The 20,275-nt window shown below is 33.5% G+C and overlaps 1 protein-coding gene across 5 annotated transcripts in view; it reads left to right on the top strand.

Moving 5' to 3' along the window:
- DGKB (diacylglycerol kinase beta) overlaps positions 1–20,275 on the top strand; it is a gene marked incomplete at both ends in the record, with an annotated part of 589,868 nt that overhangs the window by 78,674 nt on the left and 490,919 nt on the right. For 3 of the 5 annotated variants that reach the window (XM_084230109.1, XM_084230107.1, XM_084230111.1), the window contains 2 exons: positions 2,956–2,976; positions 14,093–14,246. In XM_084230109.1, the coding sequence (XP_084086235.1) occupies positions 2,956–2,976; positions 14,093–14,246 (175 nt within the window). The remainder of the gene's footprint in view (positions 1–2,955; positions 2,977–14,092; positions 14,247–20,275) is intronic. The other 2 variants (XM_084230110.1, XM_084230108.1) reach the window with 1 other exon arrangement.

Raw genomic sequence — 20,275 nt, 5'->3', positions numbered from 1 at the left:
TTCACTATTGTATTTCTCTGGGATTAACAGAATTTACATTTTAGTTCTCCCAACTCAGTATCTAAACTACAACCTCAAAATTTTCATATTGTTTTTATTATTTCTTTTCTGTATTTCTCATCATTAGCTATTTTTCATGTCATATTCTCTTATTATCTCTATCAACTTGTACATTATTATATTTTTAAGAGCTCTTTAACCTAGGATTTCTTTTTTAAAAATAAAGACTGTTCTTCCTTCACATGGTGGGAAAAAATAGGGCAATTTAAAGTCATTCCCTATATGGAAAAAATGCAGACATCTGGCCTATATTTTCCTCACATTGTATTTTCCTAGACACTGTAAAGTGAGAAAAAAATGTTGGCAGACAAATTTGGAAAAATGAAAATCTCAAAGAACAATAAAGCACAGTGGGAAAGGTAAAGATTGCAACTTTACTGAATTGCTGAGAAAATGTCATTAACATCTATATTTCAACCCTACTAGAAATAATCTACTTTATCTAATTTGTACGCAGAGAGAAACCAGTTTTTTCTTTCTAAAGGCAACTGCTGGCTCTGACTTCAGTGGTAATCTAATCTTGTTTGCAAAGTAGTCTCTTTGCTTCAATGATTTTTATATTTAAAGGACTCTCCGTCTTACTGATATTTTATATTTTTTGAAGATTATCAGATGATGTATACTGAATTTATGGAGGTAATTATTAGGGCCATGATTAGACATACATATGATGTCAGGCTATAGCAACATATAATTCAACTATAAATGCACAGATCTCTTGAAATGCATTATTAAACAAACAGTTGAAAAACAAAAAGTTAGATCTCACTAATGACTCAAAAGTAATTCCAATTTAGTAGTGAAACTACTCTGAATATTAACACTGATGGGAATTTTTCCTCCACAAGAACAATTTAAAGTTTTTTTGACTCTTTTAAATGCTAGTATGTATTTTACAAAAGTCAGTAGGGAATAGGCATATTCAGTTTTGAGGAAGAAGTCTTTAGGGACTCGAAGTTCTCTTTAATCAATGACCTTACCAAGTGTACAGAAGGCTATACCAAAATTATGAAATGAAATAATCCATCCCATCAACTCATATGTGAAATTATCAGTCTCTCTTGGTAAGTTGAGCCCAAAGTTGTTTGATATGTGTGACTACATATTGATGGTCAGCTATAAAAGATTAATCTATCTGTAGAACAAATAATCCTTTGCTTTCTAAAATGAACATAGTTTATATCCATATAAATAGTATTGGTAGATAAAGAAGAGCCCTGAACATCTCTTAAAATGCTTTTCCCTTACAGAGTAAAGCTGCCTAAATGGTATGTGCATTGTTTGGTTATCACTCACTCGAAATACTGACTTTTGAAAACTCTGCACATAAAAACTTATTCTAAAGAAGAGGTGACCTGTTGAAGTCTATTTTAATGGTGAAAAAACATTAAGTGCAATATGCTATGAATTATTTAATTTTAATATCTATTTTTAAAATCATTTGATAATCATTCTTTGAAAAAGGAATAACAGAATCATAAACTATAATTCTGAACGATAGCTCTAAAGAGTCTATACGAAAAAAAAAAATTTAAAAAATCTTGGATTCACCAAAGAACAAGAACATTGGGTTTTTATTTTTTATTTAATTCAAGATTTATTTGTATTTATTTATGCATACAAGAACTGGAGTGTAGGCCAGAGGTGTGGGGGGTGAGAGGATTCACCAGAAAGAATGGGAAGCAGAACAGATAGATCTACTGAAATGCACTGCTGAGGGAGCAGTGTATAAGACAGGAGAGGTCTGCTGTGCCATATGTGAGTTTGCTTGCTGGCCAGGTAAAGAACTTAGGCTGCAGTAGTGATGGTGGTGAGACTTAACCCCTAGGCCACCAGGGAGGCCCAACATCAAGTTTTTTTAAAAAAAGAAAGTGACTTTTAAGGAAAGTACAATGACTTTTCCAAGATTAACAAACTAGGATCATGACAATTATCACTTTGAAAGTCTAGTTTCTTAGAATCCCTGATGTCCTTTTTTCACTTCATTGACAAAGTCAGACTAAGAGGGAAAGCCTTGGGACATGAGAATAATGAAAGGAAGGTGTTTCATTTATATTGGATGACATTGTGCTACTATGCTGTAGTGCAGTATACATGAGTCATGCCTAGCGTTATTATGTGAATAATATGAAGAGTAACTAGTTTGTAGTAGTTGACAGTAAAACACTGTAAGGACACCTCAGACACAAATGAGCTCATGAGAATAGAGGAATTTGATAATATGAGAAAGAAACAGTTTGACATTGCATGCACATATTTGCTGGTTGGTTTGGATTTTTCATTTGTTTGTCCTGGATTTCACATTTGATTTTAACTTGTACCAATAACTTGTACCAGCTAATGAGGTTGGGAGAAATTAAGTAGTAGCATATATATGAAAAGGTATTTGTGTTTAAAGATAATGGAGAGAGAAATGTTTCATTTTAATGGAAGACATTAGGAGTGGGGAATATGTATTCATAATCTAACTTTATGTGGACTCATATTTCATGATTTTCTCTAAAAATTGTAATTATGTTTTTTGTGTTATAGTTCTCTCTCATCAATTAGACATGTTTGCTTATTGTACCAAATTTTGAAACATTCACTGTTGCTTAAATTTTAGCTTGCATCGGAATATATCCTGCAGGTCTTAATAAAACTTAGATTGCTGCCTGTTCTCCACCACCCCTTGTTTTCTGATTCAGTGTTTTTGGGTCGGTGCTCAAAAATTGTATTTCTATCAGTTTCGCAGTTGATACTGATATTTCAGAACCACATTTTGAGACCATGGATTTAGGGTATGTTTTAAAAATCAATCAGTAAATTTGACCTTTTAATTAAATTGTCAGAGATACAAGATAATGAGTATAAATTATATTAACACATGTATTCTTTCTTTTCTTGCATGCACAGAAACAAGACATTCTTAACCAAGTAAGATATTTTCTTTTCTATTAAAATCTGTCTTTTCTTGATTCTGACCAATCATTAGACTTCTTATATCTATCACAGAGCTATAGTTTGTACCAATAAGATTCATATAATATGCATGATTATCTATAATGCTCATAAATTTATAATTAATTCAAAGTTTGTTTAATCAGATTCTTAAATGAAGAAACTAGTACCTTAATGGAATCTGAAAGAATCAAGAGGGTGGGCTTTAGTTTTGTAAATGCTTGAGTTTAATTTGCTAATTTGAATATAACATCTCCACACCCTGATTGTGTTTATTTAATTAAAGTCTCAGCTTATTAACTTACAATAGGATGTGTAAGATTGCATTTAAGTGCAATTAGTGATTACTTTTTTTTTCCCTTTTTGGTCTATAATACTGTAAAAATATGTTGATTTTTAACTTCCTGCAAAAAAGAGTAACTGATTCCTTACTTTAGCCACTCTCTCCTAAGTAAATTTCATTTTATAAGCTAAGTTTTAGTCTCATAATTCAATTGGACATATTGAAATACAATGCATTTTTTAATTATTTAAAAGAATATTTTTATCACATTATTTCTTACTAAAATGCATGAGTCAAAGCCATTATATTGTCTCCCTTGGACAGTACTGGGTACGTACTAGCAGCTTCTTATTCTCAAGTTTCCTAGTAGTTTCATTGACCATAAGCTCTGTAATTTTATGCCCCACATATCACAGTACTATTGGTTACATTAGAATGATATTGACTGATTTGAATACAGATCATATGTATTACAGTCTTCTAATAAGAGAAAAACTGAAACAACTGAGTGTGATGACTTTTGGCAGCCTCAATTTCAGAGAATGATCTTTCCCTGATCTCATACCTAGTCAGGGACACCTACTAGCTCCCCCAAGGTAAACTACATGCATTTTTATGGTATTCGGAGGCAATAACTCAGAAACATGGTTGCTTTTAATGTCTCCATTGACAGGTTTTAGCTATTAAAATGGTTAACAAACATACCTTTCTACACAACCTGCTTCTCCACCAGAGGTTGACTGAACACTGGTGTCAAAGTTAGTCCTGACTTTTGGGGGGTCAACAGAGTTTAGCAGAATGAATTTCTTCTTTTCTTGTCTTTGTTCCCTATATACTTGTGTAGTAAGCAGGCATGTCAGTTGCAGAATAAAAAGAACAAATTAAGGTAAGAAAGCTGAGGGTAATCAAAGAAGGCATATTTATTGCTCTACATGTGTTCTTTGTCTATCAGTGTTCAGTGAATGTAGGATTGTCTCTTCACATTTCCTGTCAGTGCATGAGCCTTGATCCTTGGCTAAGTTACATTTTCACAGCTCCCTGGGTATCTCTTATCTTTGCACTTGGTATACTGTTCAGTGCTTTCTGTTAATGTATATACCCTTTACATTTAGAAAAGTGAGTTGCTTCAGTCCCTTAATAAGAAAACTGGGAATTCAGAACCTACATTTTGTAGTGCTGCTGCCTAAGGTAATATTTTAAGTGACTTTAACAAGGATATTGACACTGATATAATTATTAGCAATGATATAAACACCCTTTTATTGTAAGCTATAATTGTCCTCCTTGTACCAAATTCAACTTTCCCCATTAAACAAAGCATCTGGAAAGTATAATAGAGAAAACATGGCCTTAGGAGTCCAACTGAACTGAGTTCAAATCCCACATCTGCCACATATTAGCTATTCTTGGACAAGTTACTGCTTTTCTCCTAGTCTTATTTTATTCCTCTATTAAATAAAGAGAATATTGACCCAATTGAGTGCTAAAAGAGTATAAAATAGTTCGCTCTGTGTCTGACACATAGGTGTTCCACTGATGTTTAGAAGCAGTGACTATCACACTACAGAAACCAACATGATTTCATACAAAAGTTCTGGAGTGTGTATGAAAGGTGAAAGTGAGACACCCTGAGAGAAGGCCCCAACTAATCTTGTAACTGATTTTCTTAGAGCCTCAATTTCTTCAAAATGAGGAAATAGTACTCTAATGTCTTTTTCAACTCTAAAATAATTTCCGCTTATCATATGGTATGAGTGGAGGACATGGCATGTGGTTTGCCTCCCCTGCCAAGCCTGGCCCCAATCCAGAAAGCTGTCCTGGTAGTAGAGAGATTGTGTCTGTTGTTGTGACTCTACATCTGACAACTGCACATATGCCAGGAGAATTAGTTAGCAAGGAGTGGAAGTAATATGTTAACCAGTATTTTTGCTGCTCTTCCCTATTACTATCAACTTGATTTCTATCATCTTCCTCTTCTTATGAAATCTACAAACAGAACACAGTTTTGCAAGCATACCACCAAATTGAGTAAGATGCCTGCCACAATTTTGTATTATTAACTTTATATTGACTATGTATTATTGTTGGACCATATAGTAAATTTCCTTTCAATAGGTCTCCTCAGTTTTTATGGCTTGATACTCTCTAATGTAGAATGGGATCCATTGGGCAGCTGTTGGAATCCATAGATACTTATGAGATTAATTATATCATAATTAAATCAATTAGAGTAGTTTTTTTTTTTTACAAATTTCTAGTAAATGCACTGAGGATCAACTCTAAAAATTTATAAAAAATATAATATCTTATATCTATCAAAACATTTAGAATTGGAGAATGGACCATCTGCTAACACCTTATACTAAATTGGGAGTTTAGGTTAATGACTTGACTGCTTCATGTGGCTAAGTATTGTCTGTTGCAGTTGATCTGTTTCTTTCCTAACTTTCTGTAATAAGCATACAGAAAATTAAAAATAGTTAAAATGCAATTATACTCATTGTTTCTACCTGCTTTCTCTACATAGGCATGTTAAAACCTTTGGAAATGTTTTTTGAATAAGATGCAAAAAAATTGGAAATATTGGAAAATAATCATGTAAATCTCCCTAAGTTTAATAATAATAATGACCAATTTTGAAATAGTGTATTTAAGCACTCTATGTAGATCATTCTTTCATTTATTTAATGGCATCTATTAAATAATTTCTATAGAAGTTAACAATCAGGTTAGAAGAAAAAGTGATGCTGTGAACATTAGGTGATCTTTTTATACTTCTCCAAGGATAAGTAGATCAAGCAATTTAGGTGTTTGATGAACCTAAAGATTGTTTTTAAAGCTTGTCTATTGTTCTTGCTTATGTGTTTTTATTATCAGGAATAATTTTGCTTTTGAATAGAATACACAAGGAACTAGGGGAAATAAATCTTGGAATTTGAATGGAAAGACTTAAACTTCTTGGGATTTTAGGTTTTTTAAATAAGTAAAGGAAAAAATTAAAAAAAATAAATAGGTAGAGGAAGCTATGAATGATGTTTTTAAGAACAATAAATTAAATTTCCCAATTTAAAAAATAATCCCAAAGGTAATGCAGAAAGCAAACTTGAGTAGAAGACAAGATAAGGTATGAGTTATTCAAACAGTCCAATTAAGTGATGAAAACTAGGACTGCCAGGGGATTATATTGAAAGCCAGGGGAAGATTTGGAAAACATTTCTTATATATGGTAAAAAGAAAAAAGGGCAACACTTGCAATGTCAGAGGTTATAAAATTTTGCAATCAATTCAGAATTTTCAAGATTGGAAACTAAGTAAGCAGATAGTTACACTGTTTTTAAAATACAGCCTTTTTTCTGAAATGGTAGGGTTATGGGCAGAGGAGTCAATATATTTTATATTGATAAACTGGTAGCAAAGCGTCTTGGACCCTCTGTGAATGTTGGGAAAATATGTCTGTAAAAGTATATAATGAACCATAATATATAAGACTTTGAAGTTAGAAACATTTATATGTTCAGAACTAATTGGGACCTATTAACCTAGGGCAGTTAACTTTTCTGAGCCTCAGTTTCCTTGTCTAGAAAAACCAGTAAAAATGTTAATATCAGCTGCTTATTGGGTTATTGTGAGGATTAAAGTATAGCATACATCTAGCATACATAGAGTAGTTTCTAGAACATAGTAGCATTCAAATAATATTCCCATAATATGTAACAAACATTTGAAAATAATTTCTAATTTCATTTTTCCTTTAATGGATAATAAAACATATCACTGACTATAAAGATTAAAAGGAGAGATTAGAGGCTCTATAGTGTTTGGAATAAAACACTAACCAAAGAGAGATGAGAATCTAGAAAGAGAGAAAAGCATTTAGAACAAAAAGAAACTATTGAATTGGATTCCAAGTGCATTTATTTCACGTATAATATACATGAGATAGTGTGTCTGGTTCAGTGGGAGAAACATAAAAAGGTCAAGGTCATCTTTACTATTAAAGAGAGTCAATCTAATACATTTATTTTACAAAATGCTTTATCTTAGGGAAACCTTAAGCCCTGAAAATAACTAAATTATTTCCTGACCCATTTGTAAAATCTCAGGTCCTCATTCTTACATGTCATTTAAGTATTGCCTGGTTTCCTACATCTTCTCTACTTGATGTTTCTCCTAGTATTAACCATGGGAAATATGGGTCTTAAAAGCACAGAACTTACTGGTACTATACATTTGAAACTCTTGGTAAGTTTGTTATCATTAGTTTTATTGATACTGTTTGGTGTTAATTCGCTACAATATTCACTATATAGCCATATGTTATTATACTTCAAAATAATCTCATTTTAGATTTATTACATGAAAAACTATTATTTCTGCTGATATGTAATTAGGATCTACAATGTAAAGACACTGTGTAAAAGAACATGTGATCCCATGTGGCACTGTATTTTATAGTTTAGTAGGGGTAAAACATATTTGTAAATCTGCCTGCACACAGATTGGCATGAAAAGAATTAATTGCCTTTGAATTTTTTTTAAATCCGATCATACCAGTAAGCAATAATTAAAAGCTGACATTACTAATGAAAACTGCATAAGCATTGTTGTTTAAGGCATCTTTATTTGCTTTTATTTTAAAATAACTCTAGAGTATTTATGTGTGTGTTTCAGTAATAGTTCCACCTGTCCTAGTGATGATAGTTAATAATAAAGACCATGTCATTCTAGATTAAAATAGATTCCAATTGATGCATAAAAAGTTAGATACAGACCTTTGATTACCAAACATACTGAAAATCATGATAAATGTTCTGTTGAAAGTTTTCCCAAAGCATTATTTGCATTTAGTAAATATTAAAATAACTTGCATTATTTGTTATTCTTGTCATTTATCATTTTTATTAAAATATGTTTCTAATTTTCTCTCTACCGAGTCTCAATAAATGTTAGTCTCAGGTAAACCTAGAATTAATAGACTTTGTGTCTCTAAGGTAGTAAGACATTTTTCATCTGTCAAAAGTAATTTTTAAAAATACCAGATTTTCATATTTTCACTTTTTCTAATTAGAGGAAGTTTCTACATGGCAATTTCAGGGACAATTAAGTAGCTCTCTGAAATTTAAACTTATGGGCAATTAATTATAGTACAAGATAAGAAAAAGAAATAAGATTTAAAAATACAAATTTTTGAAGATATTTTAATATGAAAAATGTGTATTTGAATTCTCAGAACGTGAGCTGTGCTATATATCAATTTATATAATTTGGCTTAATGACTTTTACATCAACTTTGAACTTAACATAATATTAGAAAGCAAAATGAAAATGGAAATGGTGAAAGAAAACCTAGCCAATTGAAGGTAGTGATTACTTCATTTGATCAGAGTTTTTGTCCAATGGTTAACATAGGTATTTTATACATGGCAGGCACTCAGTCAACACTTACTGATAAGTAAATTAATTTCTTTGTTCATTAACTAGTTACTTAATCTATAGCTAGTTACTGAATCTATAGTAGTCCACTGATTCACTTCTGTTTTTTTAAATGTCATTTATTAGCTAGCTGAGCATAAAATTTTGCTAGAAAATGTGAAAATCAAAAATGAACTGCTTTGTCTGATGTAAAAGAGTGTTAATATGGTCATATGATTCTGTGATTTTCTTGTATAAGTCTGATCATGTGATTTTTCTCCTGCAAATCTTCCAATCACTGTTAAAGGTGTAACACTTTATTGATGTTCTAATACCTAGCTAATTTGCCCCAGTCTACATATCATCATCGATCATATCTGATCTTATCTTCTATTACTCTAGTCCTCCGTCACTCCTGCTCAGTCTCCTGCTTCTCATGAGCTTCTATAGAAATTCCTCTAAAACAGGGTAATTCTTATACCTCAGGGCATTTGCACTACATGCTTTCTCAATCTGGAATATTGTTTCTTTAAATACCAGTAGCATGCTTTCCCTAATTTTCTTTAAATCTTTATTACAAAAACAGTTTCTTGTTTTCTGATCATCAGATTTAAAAGCGTGTCTCCTCTAAAATATATAAACCTTTTCTTTCTTTAATTTTTCCATGGTACTTATTACCATCATATATTGTACCTTTAGACTATTTACTTCATTATTTTATTATTCCCTTCATTAGAAGAGAAATCCCATGATGGAAGGAATTTTGCATATTCCAGTAAAATCTTTACCCCAACACCTAGAAAAGAAATCCAGTGCAAAGTGGGTGTACAATGAACACTTGCTGAATGTAAGAAAATCTCATGCTGAAACTGCCAAAATGATGATAGAATGACGATATTTATTTTCATTCACTTTGAATCTGCTTGGATGAATAGTGTTATTTCTTTAGCATTAACAGGCATTTAAAAACAAAGACTCCAGATGGTCAGATATAATAATGTAAGGCATAGAGAAATGTGTTCTGAATTTGTGCCAATTTGGCAAAAATATCTGAGCAACTCCCTCAGTCTGTATTCTTTGCAGATTCTCCCTGTTATCTCCCTAAATAGTCTACGACTGTTCCTTAAGGGGAAAAATAATTGAAAGGGTAATTTAAAAATTTTTAAACATTGTTTTGTGGGTATATCTGCCTTTATAGCCAATCTGATTTTTGGACACTCATTCAATTAAGTCCCATCTACTTTTCCCCCCCTTGTTTCCATTCCATGAATACAGGTATATAAATGGCCTCATCCTTTTTAAAGGACACAATACTCAAAATAGCTCATGGGTGAATGGGTGGTGGGATTTTAACAGGGCCTATAACCAAGATGAAAATGCATATGATGTACAAAAATGAAAAATGATGTAAAATATATAAAATAATTAGATCAATAAATAAATTTAATTAAAAAATAAAAATTAAAAAAATAAAAAACACAAAAATCAATTTTAATATTCTAACATGAGCAATAGAAAATCTGACACTTAAATTTGGAAGTGTTCTGTAAAATATATATAGATTAATGACATTGCCCATTAATGAGAAATGTTTGCTAATTTGCACAATGTAGAATTGTAGAAGAGATTAGAAAATCTTTAATAAGAAAAAAAAGGAGCTAGGCTAACTAGGAAAGACATTAAAGGTTAAGTCCTTCACCAATTAGAAACACTGAACTGCTATTTTGGGCTTTAAAGAAGTTTGTGTTTTACAGCATTTTAAGCTACATGTAATGACACAGAATATAAGAGAAAAGTAGTTTGTTCCCAAAATACCACAAAGAAGTTAGAGGACATTTACTTCATCATTTATTACTTTAGTAATAAACAGGATGACATCATCTTGTTAAAATCCTTTAAGAACGAAGGAAAAATTTTCCCATATTATGCTGTAGAGTTTTTTATTTTTGTAAAGTAATTTGTTTTTAATTTTGTAATTTGTTTTTAAATGCCTACTCTCTGAAAACAGTAATTTGCCAGTGTTGCCTGATATAGAACAATTGTGGCAAAATATCAAGATACAAAAGCTACAGGTTTGATTTAGGAAGATGTAGTGTATTTTCCAGTTTTCTGGACGAATAAGAAAAAGGCAAATTAGGATTAAAAAAAACCTAACCTCAAACCAATATTTTCTTTTATTTATTTTAAATGTCATCTGCCCAAGGGTATGTTAAGTTTCTTACACACATTTATTATTACTTAGCAGCTACCCTAAAGGCTGATCTTATTCTGGACAGCTTGAGCTGACAAGGATAAAGCTAGATTTTTTTTTTTTTTTTTGCTTGCTGAGTAAAATATTTGAGGAATTTCAGAATGTTTTCCTGAGTATTGAAAAAGAAAGATGGTAGAAGAACATATTCCTGGTTAAGTGGGATGCTATATATTTATGCTCATTTTTTCCTTTTGATTTGTTCTTTTTCTGGTTTCCATCATTAAACCACAGATACCAGTTTCAAGGAGGTTCTCTGGGTTTTATAAGGCTCTATAAAGAGCGCTAACTTGACATTGGGCAGACTTTCTCTTTAAAGAAGCAGATAAATTTCTTGTCCTAAATCACTCAAGTGGCAAGTATAGGTACTGGAATAAGAACTAAAATAATTTTATTCTAAAGTCCTTGTTTTTGTTCTATTTAGTTGGTTGGTTATTGTTTTTCTGTGTTATTAAGTTAAATACTTTTCTCTATTTTTTTTTAATATAATCATATGCCAAATGGAGATCCAGAGTTTAAGTTTCAATTCTTTGTTCTTTTCTGTTACCAACTTTCTAAAAGCAAAAAACCCAAACCCCCGCAAATGGACCACCTAATGCCTTATTAAATACATATACATTTACTTGTGCATAAACATTTAAGGTAATATGGTTTTGAGGCTCATTCTTCATATACTATTTGGAATTGTTCCTAATAAATCAAAAGGTAGATATTGTATTCTCATTTATAGGTGGACAATTTGAGGGACAGAATTTATTAAATTGCTCATCATCACACAGATAGAAAGTATTGATTGGATCTGAGAGTTGATCCAGGGAGTCTGACTTTAAAACAATACTCCTATCAATCAATTATGCTGCCAAACACATTGCTGACTACAAAAGACTTAGGGCACAGAAAGAAGAGTGACTGTGAATATACTTGCCCCAAGTACAAGGATTATGAAGAAGATGTATGTTACACAAATTTTGCAATAAATTTAACTCCTGGTTCTCACAGGGCATCATATTAAACATTATCTTATTCTCTTATCCAACTGAGCGTGGATTACTTTTGTATTTTGGAAAAAGCACTTGGAAGTGTCACACTAACCTATGGCACAGAAGCAAAAATCCAAGCTACCAACTTTTGAGAAAATAAACCAGTTTAATGTGAAATCACCTGGTAGAAGAATGGAGACAAGACTCCCAAACCAGGCTCCCCAAGGATGGGTCTTTGGGCAGTATTTGTGGAATTCAAGAACAAATGTTTGTTCAGTGAAAGCTGATGGAGTCTGATTGGTTGGTTTCTGCTACATCAGGGTGTAATGCAAATTTGGATCCACCTTTCTTAGAAAATAAACAAATCAAGACTAAACTAAGCTAAAAATGTCAGATTAAATGTTAGCCAATATCTGGAGTCATTAAAAAAGTCTGAAGTTTTTGGTTTCATTTTTTATTTGTTTGAGGTCATATTAGGCACAAAGGCATACACAGTACATGCACTTAATTATCACAGGATCCCAGAACACATCATTTACATTTTCTGATGTTATCCCTTTAAGTTATATTCCATTTTAGGTTTATTCAAAATAATACAAGAGGGCCTCCCCGGTGGCGCAGTGGTTGAGCACTGGGTTGCGAAGCTGCTAGCAGCCTCTGCAGCACCGGTTCGATCCCCGGCCACCGGGCGAGGGTCCCACATGGCGCGCAGACGCCTCCTGCTGCCCGCTGCTCCCCTCAGCAGTGTATTTTGTCAGTCTGTCTGTTCTGCTCCCTGATCCGGCTCTGGTGAATTCTCTCACCCTCCCGCACTCTGACTGTACCCAGTGCTTGTATAAATAAATAAATAAATCTTTAAAAAAAAAAAAAAAACAAGAATAAAATTGTCATTCTCTACCACCTTACCCCAGTATTATTACATAGGAGAGATAGCCTTTTTCTATGCCAAATATCAGTTAAAGAATTGATTTTATTCTTTCTTCCAGGAATTTAAGCAAAGTTAAGATTAAATCTCAGTTAATCAAATCACATTTTGCCCTATTATTAGTTTTATCTTAGTTGAATTAAATTGAGTAAGAAAAATTTACCCTTCCTGGACTTTCTGTGAGACCCATCATACTTGCATTCTCTAAAACTAGCTGGAATGGCTCTATTCCCGTTTCTTCTCTGTAGGTCTCCCGGCTCCTCAAAAGGCTTACTGGGTAGGATCCTAAGTAGTCTTCTCTTCCATGTAGTCTCTATATATTTTGTAGGAAACATTTAGGCATTGTTCTCTGTAGGAGTTTTCACACTAGTGATGCTGGCCAAACCAAATACAGTACCATTCATGGGTCTTTGCCCCAAACCACCTGTACCCCTGTCCTTAACTTCCAAGCCTGTAGTCAGATACTGGTGTCCTATCCTGCCTGCTGGGAGACACAAGCTGTCTGGGTGGTTCTGGTAAAGCCTTTCATTAAATTGAGGCTAGAGAGGCTTTCATCTCCATCTCCCCAAGCTGACATGGACACTCAATGCAGCAGTAACTCTTCAAATAAATGTCTACTCTTTTATAGTCTTGCAGTGGGTAAGGTTGTGAAAAAATCTTGAAATAGCTTTCTTTGAAGTCTTTATAGGAAGCTTTGCAGTTTCACTTTGGAATTTTATATTAATTGTTCTTAGTGTTTAATGAAAACTTGAATGCTAATAACTTCTTACCAAAACAGTCAAAAGCAATATTCAGCATTCAGCACTAGAGAAAAAGGAGAAAGATGAGAAATTCCCTTCATGTAGAGCACCTGACCTCATGACTCTGTATTGGCAAGTTTACCTCAATCACCTGATTGAATTACCATCTCTTCATGGGGTTGGGAATATTATTCCCAGTTTTCAAGAGAGAAATCTAAGTTTCAAAGAGAAAAAAAATTTGAAGTCATACAGATACTGTGGAAATAGACATGTCTGATTGGAAAACTGCTTTTCCTGCAGGACTGACACAGGTAAGACATACCTATCTAGTCAACAACATTACCCTACAGGTGGCCAATCTATTTCTTCTTCAACAGTTACCTTCCTTTTATAGACCTGCACATAAAAATGTGTGAGGCCATTTCTACTCTGGATGATTTTGAACTTGGCACAAACGAAACATTGCCTGGGTTTTAAAATACAGGTTTCAAATTTCTTTTTCAGACGATAGATTTTGAAGGTTTCAAGCTATTTATGAAGACATTCCTGGAAGCTGAACTTCCTGATGATTTCACAGCACATCTTTTCATGTCATTCAGCAACAAGTTTCCTCGTTCTAGTCCAATGGTAAAGACTAAGCCTGCTCTCCTTTCAGGAGGTAAGTTTAATTATGTACTTTAAAAACTTACGTATGGTAAAAACTTCAAAGGGAAAATCAGTATCAAGTTTTTCATAAGAGATGATTGGCTTCAAAATTGCCTGTATTGCAAGATTTGTACCTTCACACTGAGATTATGAAAAGTAATTTAATTGTTTCCAACATAATATTAGCTAAACATTAGAGAAAAAAAAATCTTACCATAATCCATCACTTGTCATTCAGTATCTTTGAAATCTCAATTTAGGTAGTAATTTTAAGAGCTATTTCTATCAGCTATGGAAAGTGCGCCTTTAAATGACTAGATAAATGTAGAGAACTTTATATATGTAAATGTGGTCACAGGGTTATGCAGTTATGCCTAGAAAACATAATATCAATTGTGCAAACTATTATTATTCTTTCACATTTTAGATCTAAGTCCGGAACAGTCTTAATTATCTCTTAAATAATTAAATTTCTGTCACCATAGAGATGATAGATTGTCTCATTATGGGTAGTTATTTAAAGATGTCAATACAATAATACCTGTTGTTGATTGTACCCATCTTCATCCAGTCAGGAAAACAGAAATCTTAATATATTCCCCTCGAAAATGTATACTAGGACATTGGATAACCATTGCAGGGGCTTGAGAAAGCATGGAGGAACATGAGGCAATTCAGAGGTAGAACCACAGAAAGCATGTGCTGTTCCAGGTCAGGTATTCACAGCGCAGAAGCTTGGAAGACAGGTCCAAGCTTTGGGGCTGTATGCAGAGTTGGGATGCAAAGTTGTGTCTAACAGATCTTTTGTGGAGGGAATACTTTCTGGCTGCTTTGGCAGCTCAGGAGCTCAAGGAAAGGCCTCAGTCTTGGAAATCAGACTTGTGCAGTACACTGTGAGACCCTCCAAAAGAAATAAACTGGGGGCCAGGAACTATTGTTACTGGGAGCACTTGCTGGAGGTCCAAAGGCTATAACAAGAAGAACATGTAGATTATTAAGAACCAGCTCCTTTTCCTTTTTTCCTTCTCATATCTCAATAGTGCCCTCCTATGACCCCAGGAGAAATCCAACTGGAAATAGTGAAATATAATCTACAGCACCTTTACTGGAACTCTTTGATCTTAGGACTCTTTCAAGAGCCCTTAAAATTATTAAAGACTGCAAAGAACTTTTGTTTATGTGGGTAATATTTATCACTATTTACTATATTAAGCATGGCACAGTGTAACATTAACAATATTCAACCTGTACATGTTAACTAAGATGAAGTTTTTATGAAAAATAACTTTTCAAAAACAAATCTGTAGTATCTGATCTCAAGAGGACATCTGGAAGATCATATTTGCTTCTGTTTCTGTTGCCATGTCATATGTCATGTTGCCTCTTGAAGACTCCACAATATACTCATGAGACAATGAGAGTGAAAAAAACAAGCAATATCCCTGAATCATCGCTGGTGTTATTTTGCCCTTACAACTCCTCTGAAAGGCTATCAGTGGTGGCCAGAAAGTAATGGCTAGAGGGGACCATTGCCACAGTTAAAAAAAAGGTAGAAGTTTCGAGCGTGGGCTCAGGGATGAGGAGGAGCTCACAAACTGACTGTTCAGTAATAAAAAAAATTGAAACATGTAATTAAGAAATAGGTAGTTGAGTTATAGACAAAACCTGATCAATATGGTGAAGTGTCTATACGATTAATCTTTATATTGTACTGCTTCTTCTGTAGTGAAGTAATAAGTTTTTTCATAGAGTAATTACATGTTGATCCAAGTTCTTTAAAAAATAAATGCCTACTTTACGCATGATACATTTTCATGTACTGAAACATATGTATATGTATATTATATGTTATACATAAGGTGTATTTATCCTAATATTTCTCATCTCACAAAATATTTTTAGTCCCCTTGATATCACAAATTGAAAGTCCTCACCGTCTTGAAGTTTTTCTCTCAACGCATTACAGTCAGTCCTCAAGCTCTCAGAGATGAATATGTTCTGGACTAAACATTGTAAAATGGAACAATTCCTTAGGAATTAAAACTTGCCTGTTCCCCATTTTGTGTTTCACATAAGAGTGCACACAACTTCGAATGAAATAAAATAACAAAATTATTTTAACTTTGTTGTTTATTTTTAATTTTAATAGTTCATTTTTTAAATATTTAATTATTATTAATTTTAATATTAACATTTAATTTCACATGAGACAATAAACCTTGGGTTTTGAGAAAGAAAGGAGGGAACATGTTTTGATAAATTGTCTAGCAATTGTATCAGACATTAGAAGGAGAGTGATTCTACTTAGGTGGTTTTCCAAGAACTTAAATTTCAAACCCTCTTTTCTACTAAAAGCACAGAAAAGCACTAGATACTAGATTTACAAGAAGAAGAAATCAAATTAGGTTTTAAAATTGAAAAAAATTATGAGTAATAGCTTGTACTTGCATTTGGGTCTGCCCAGACCCACTTGAAAGAAATTACAAGATGAACTGTATAACCCTCATGAGGCAGTTATAAATGAATTTCTTTTCACAGCTTGGTCTCCGTAGCTTAAAATGTAAGTGAGTGATATTCTTTATCCTTTCTAGGATTGTTTTCAGTCTTATATTCTTTTCAGACTTATATTCTGATAGTTTTATTTTCCTAGAAAATATATAACAATAAAATTTCCAAGAGTCAACATAGTTTTAGTTTAAACTGAAAAATAAATGTAATTTTACTCCTAAAATCTTGTTTTGCAGCAATCTAAGTTATCTATACAAGCTGATATTTGTGGTTGAAAAAAAATTTTTTAAAGATTTATTTATTTATTTATACAAGCACTGGGTACAGTCAGAAGTGCGGGAGGGTGAGAGAATTCATCAGAGCCAGAGCAGGGAACAGAACAGGCAGGCTGAAGTACACTGCTGAGGGGAGCAGCAGGCACGGCAGGAGAGGTCTGCGTGCCATGTGGGACCCTCGCCATCGGCTGGGGATCTGACCGGTGCTGCAGAGGCTGCGGGCAGCTTCGAAGCCCAGTGCTCAACTGCTGCGCCACCGGGGAGGCCCTTGTGGTTGAAATTTGTGGTTGAAAAATTACAAATTATTTTTGAATAGAAAAATGTTATAATTCCCTTTTTTATTCCTCATAGAACTCACTATATTTCAGTACCAGAATACCAGCAGGGACACCATAACTATTCTTGACTCTCTATATGAAATGAACTATAAGAGTTTCTCAATAAAAAACAAAACTGAAATGTTCTTTTTGCTAATGAACAATAATTAAGTATAGGAGATATGGTAAATCTATTAGTTTTATATACACATTTAAATATAATTAAAAAGAGGTATAAAGGTTGTGTGAGTTTATCTAACTTGTGTATTGTTGAATTTGTAATATGTATTGATGCACCTGGCATTTCATATGGTGGATAATTTTTTAAGGAAACTTTTTTTTTTTTTGCAATGTCAGGACCTCATCACCTATTGAAATATAAGATGATTAGTCCTTCTGTTCCTATGTTGGATTTTTAATTATTGAAGATACCCCTAATGTACTAATCTTTCCCGTATTGTCATACCTTCTAATTCACCAGTGCCAGGGCCAACTTCTGATTTGTCCTTTATGTTTAGTATCTGTCATCTGAAGTTTTCAATCTGTCATATACGTTTTCAATCATTTGGAACTTCTGTTTTTCTGTGACTGCCTTACAGATTCTTAACCACGAGTCAATATTGTGATCTTATATTTCAAGCCTTTCAACTTAAGCACTGAGAATAACTAGAGATAAATTTTATATTTAGATTGCTGCCACTACACATTCCTACCATTCAGTATTAACATGGTCTTAAAAACTCATCAGTTTTTTAAAAAAAACTTTTGTAGAAAGTTTCTACTTAGTAAAAACTTGGTGTCCTGATTCGATCAGATTACATTTCTCAAACCTTCTTTAGTTTACTCAGATCTTTTCTCTCATTTACAACAGATGATATTTCTTTACATCACACAAAATATAAGGCATTGTCTGACTTGCCTCAGTTGTTCCTAATACAACTCAGAATTGTTCCTTTAACCCACGCAGCATATATGTTAACTGAGCTCTTCCTGTGAATGTCCCAGGTTTCAAGCTACATGTGGCTGAAAGTCAAATTAATTATATTCTTCCCAACCTGCTTGTATTCCTCTCTTTTCTTTAGGTGAGTGAATCCTTAGTATCTAATTCATTTCCAAGTGCTAAAATCTTAGACTCTTTCTACACTCCCTGCCTTATTCCTCATATTTACTTCATCACAAAATGCTATTATTCATTATAATTTCGTCTTCTCAAACATTCTGTTAGTATCAGATTGATTGATCATTGTTTGTGTCATAGACTAGCAATGAGTTGCTTCCCAGTCCTCCCTGACTTCCCATCTCAGAAAATGTTCTTTCTAACACAAACACCTGATTAAAATGCTCCTAGGCGTTCAAATTTCAGGCCTTCGCTATCACTCTGTGTGATGTTTTTTAAACTTGCTCTGTGCCACGCAGCTTACCGAGCCTGCCTGCAATTCTCATTCTCTCTGTTTCCTTATGCCATGCACCCCAGGCTCTTTATATCCAACTGTTTGCCTTGACTTAGACCCACTGGCTTTGTCAGGATATTGTGCTTTCTTACACGACATTTTCTCTATGTTATTTCACAGTAAAACTCAACTCATCAATCCTCAACTAATGCTTCCCTCTAATCCAATAGCACATGCTGTGTTCCATGACAGGAACACAATGATAGTGAGGTAGTGTGTGAAGAACGTGCAGTTAGGAAGCCTCCTGGAAATCTTGTACAAGTCACACCATCTGCCTCTTGATGAATAACTGGGTATTTCTGGTCATCCTCATTTCTTCCCATACCAACTCCCCACAGACACTCCAGGAATGAGTGTTCTTTCACTAAATCATCTTTACTTTTGTATAGGATAGTATAAACAGTAGTAATTAATAACCATTATTTGTTTCTCAGGGAATAGTAATTAAAAGAGTATGGAATATGATTTATTAACTTGTTTGGACACTAACAATGTTCTTGTTGTGTTTCACAATGTCTAAAATGTTGATTCCACAATAGTAAATATTCAGTTTTTTTTTTTTAGCCACAAGTCAGTGGAAGAGTTTTTGTTATTACTTCTTATCAGTTGTCATAGAGGGAAGTACAAGATCTCCCTAGCAGTCTTCAAATCAGATCATATAGTAAATTTACCTGTTGTTCCATTTAATTGTTCATTTAATTAGTTCATTCAATCATTGGTTCATCCAATCATGTTGTTTATTTAAACACATTATGTGCCAGAAATTCCACAGGAAATTTCTGAGGGTTTTTTAAATCCAAGCTTAAGAAAAGATGATTAGGTGGTCAGTTATACTGAAATAAAATGAATGCTGATATTTTAACCACTATTAAAACTCCCCAGGCAAAGTGGAAGGTGGCTGGAGTGGGAGTTATGGGTGGGAGAGAATAGAAAGATACTTTCTAAAAGAGAAAGCAACATATATATATTTCATTCAATTAAAAAAAAAAAGTCCCACCCAAAGACTGTACAAATTATGAAACACTCAGCATGTCATGATTCAATGATATTTATTGATCTTTTGCAATGTGCCACGTACTATACAAGTTTCTGGGGATACATCATTAAGCAAAATAGAACTTCCCTCCACATGGTCATTTACTTCATAGTAGAGAGAGACAGACAAACTAATGTGAATGTGTGTAGCGTGTCAGGTGGTAATGAGTGCTATTGCCAAAACTGAGTCAGAACAGGGAATAGAAAATATAGGTCAAGACTGACATGAGGAGACCTGGGCTTCTCATGAATAAAACTGGGATGTTTCATAAGGAGATCTTTTTTGCTGGTCCCAAGGAAGATGGTAGTCAAGACTCAGGTAACGGGCTAGGTCTGGAGGTTGAAGGATCAGGGTCCTGAGGCCTTAACGGTATTGGAGGAAGGAGATTTATTGGAAACACCACAAAGAGAGTCTGGGTGCTGGCTTTGACTCAGCTGGTCTGGGGCAGAGGAAAT

Source organism: Talpa europaea, assembly GCF_964194135.1.
Source record: "Talpa europaea genome assembly, chromosome: 3".
Classification (NCBI taxonomy): Eukaryota; Metazoa; Chordata; class Mammalia; order Eulipotyphla; family Talpidae; genus Talpa; species Talpa europaea.
The sequence above is the reverse complement of the archived record's forward strand: the minus strand, read 5'-3'. Positions and strand labels throughout refer to the sequence as shown.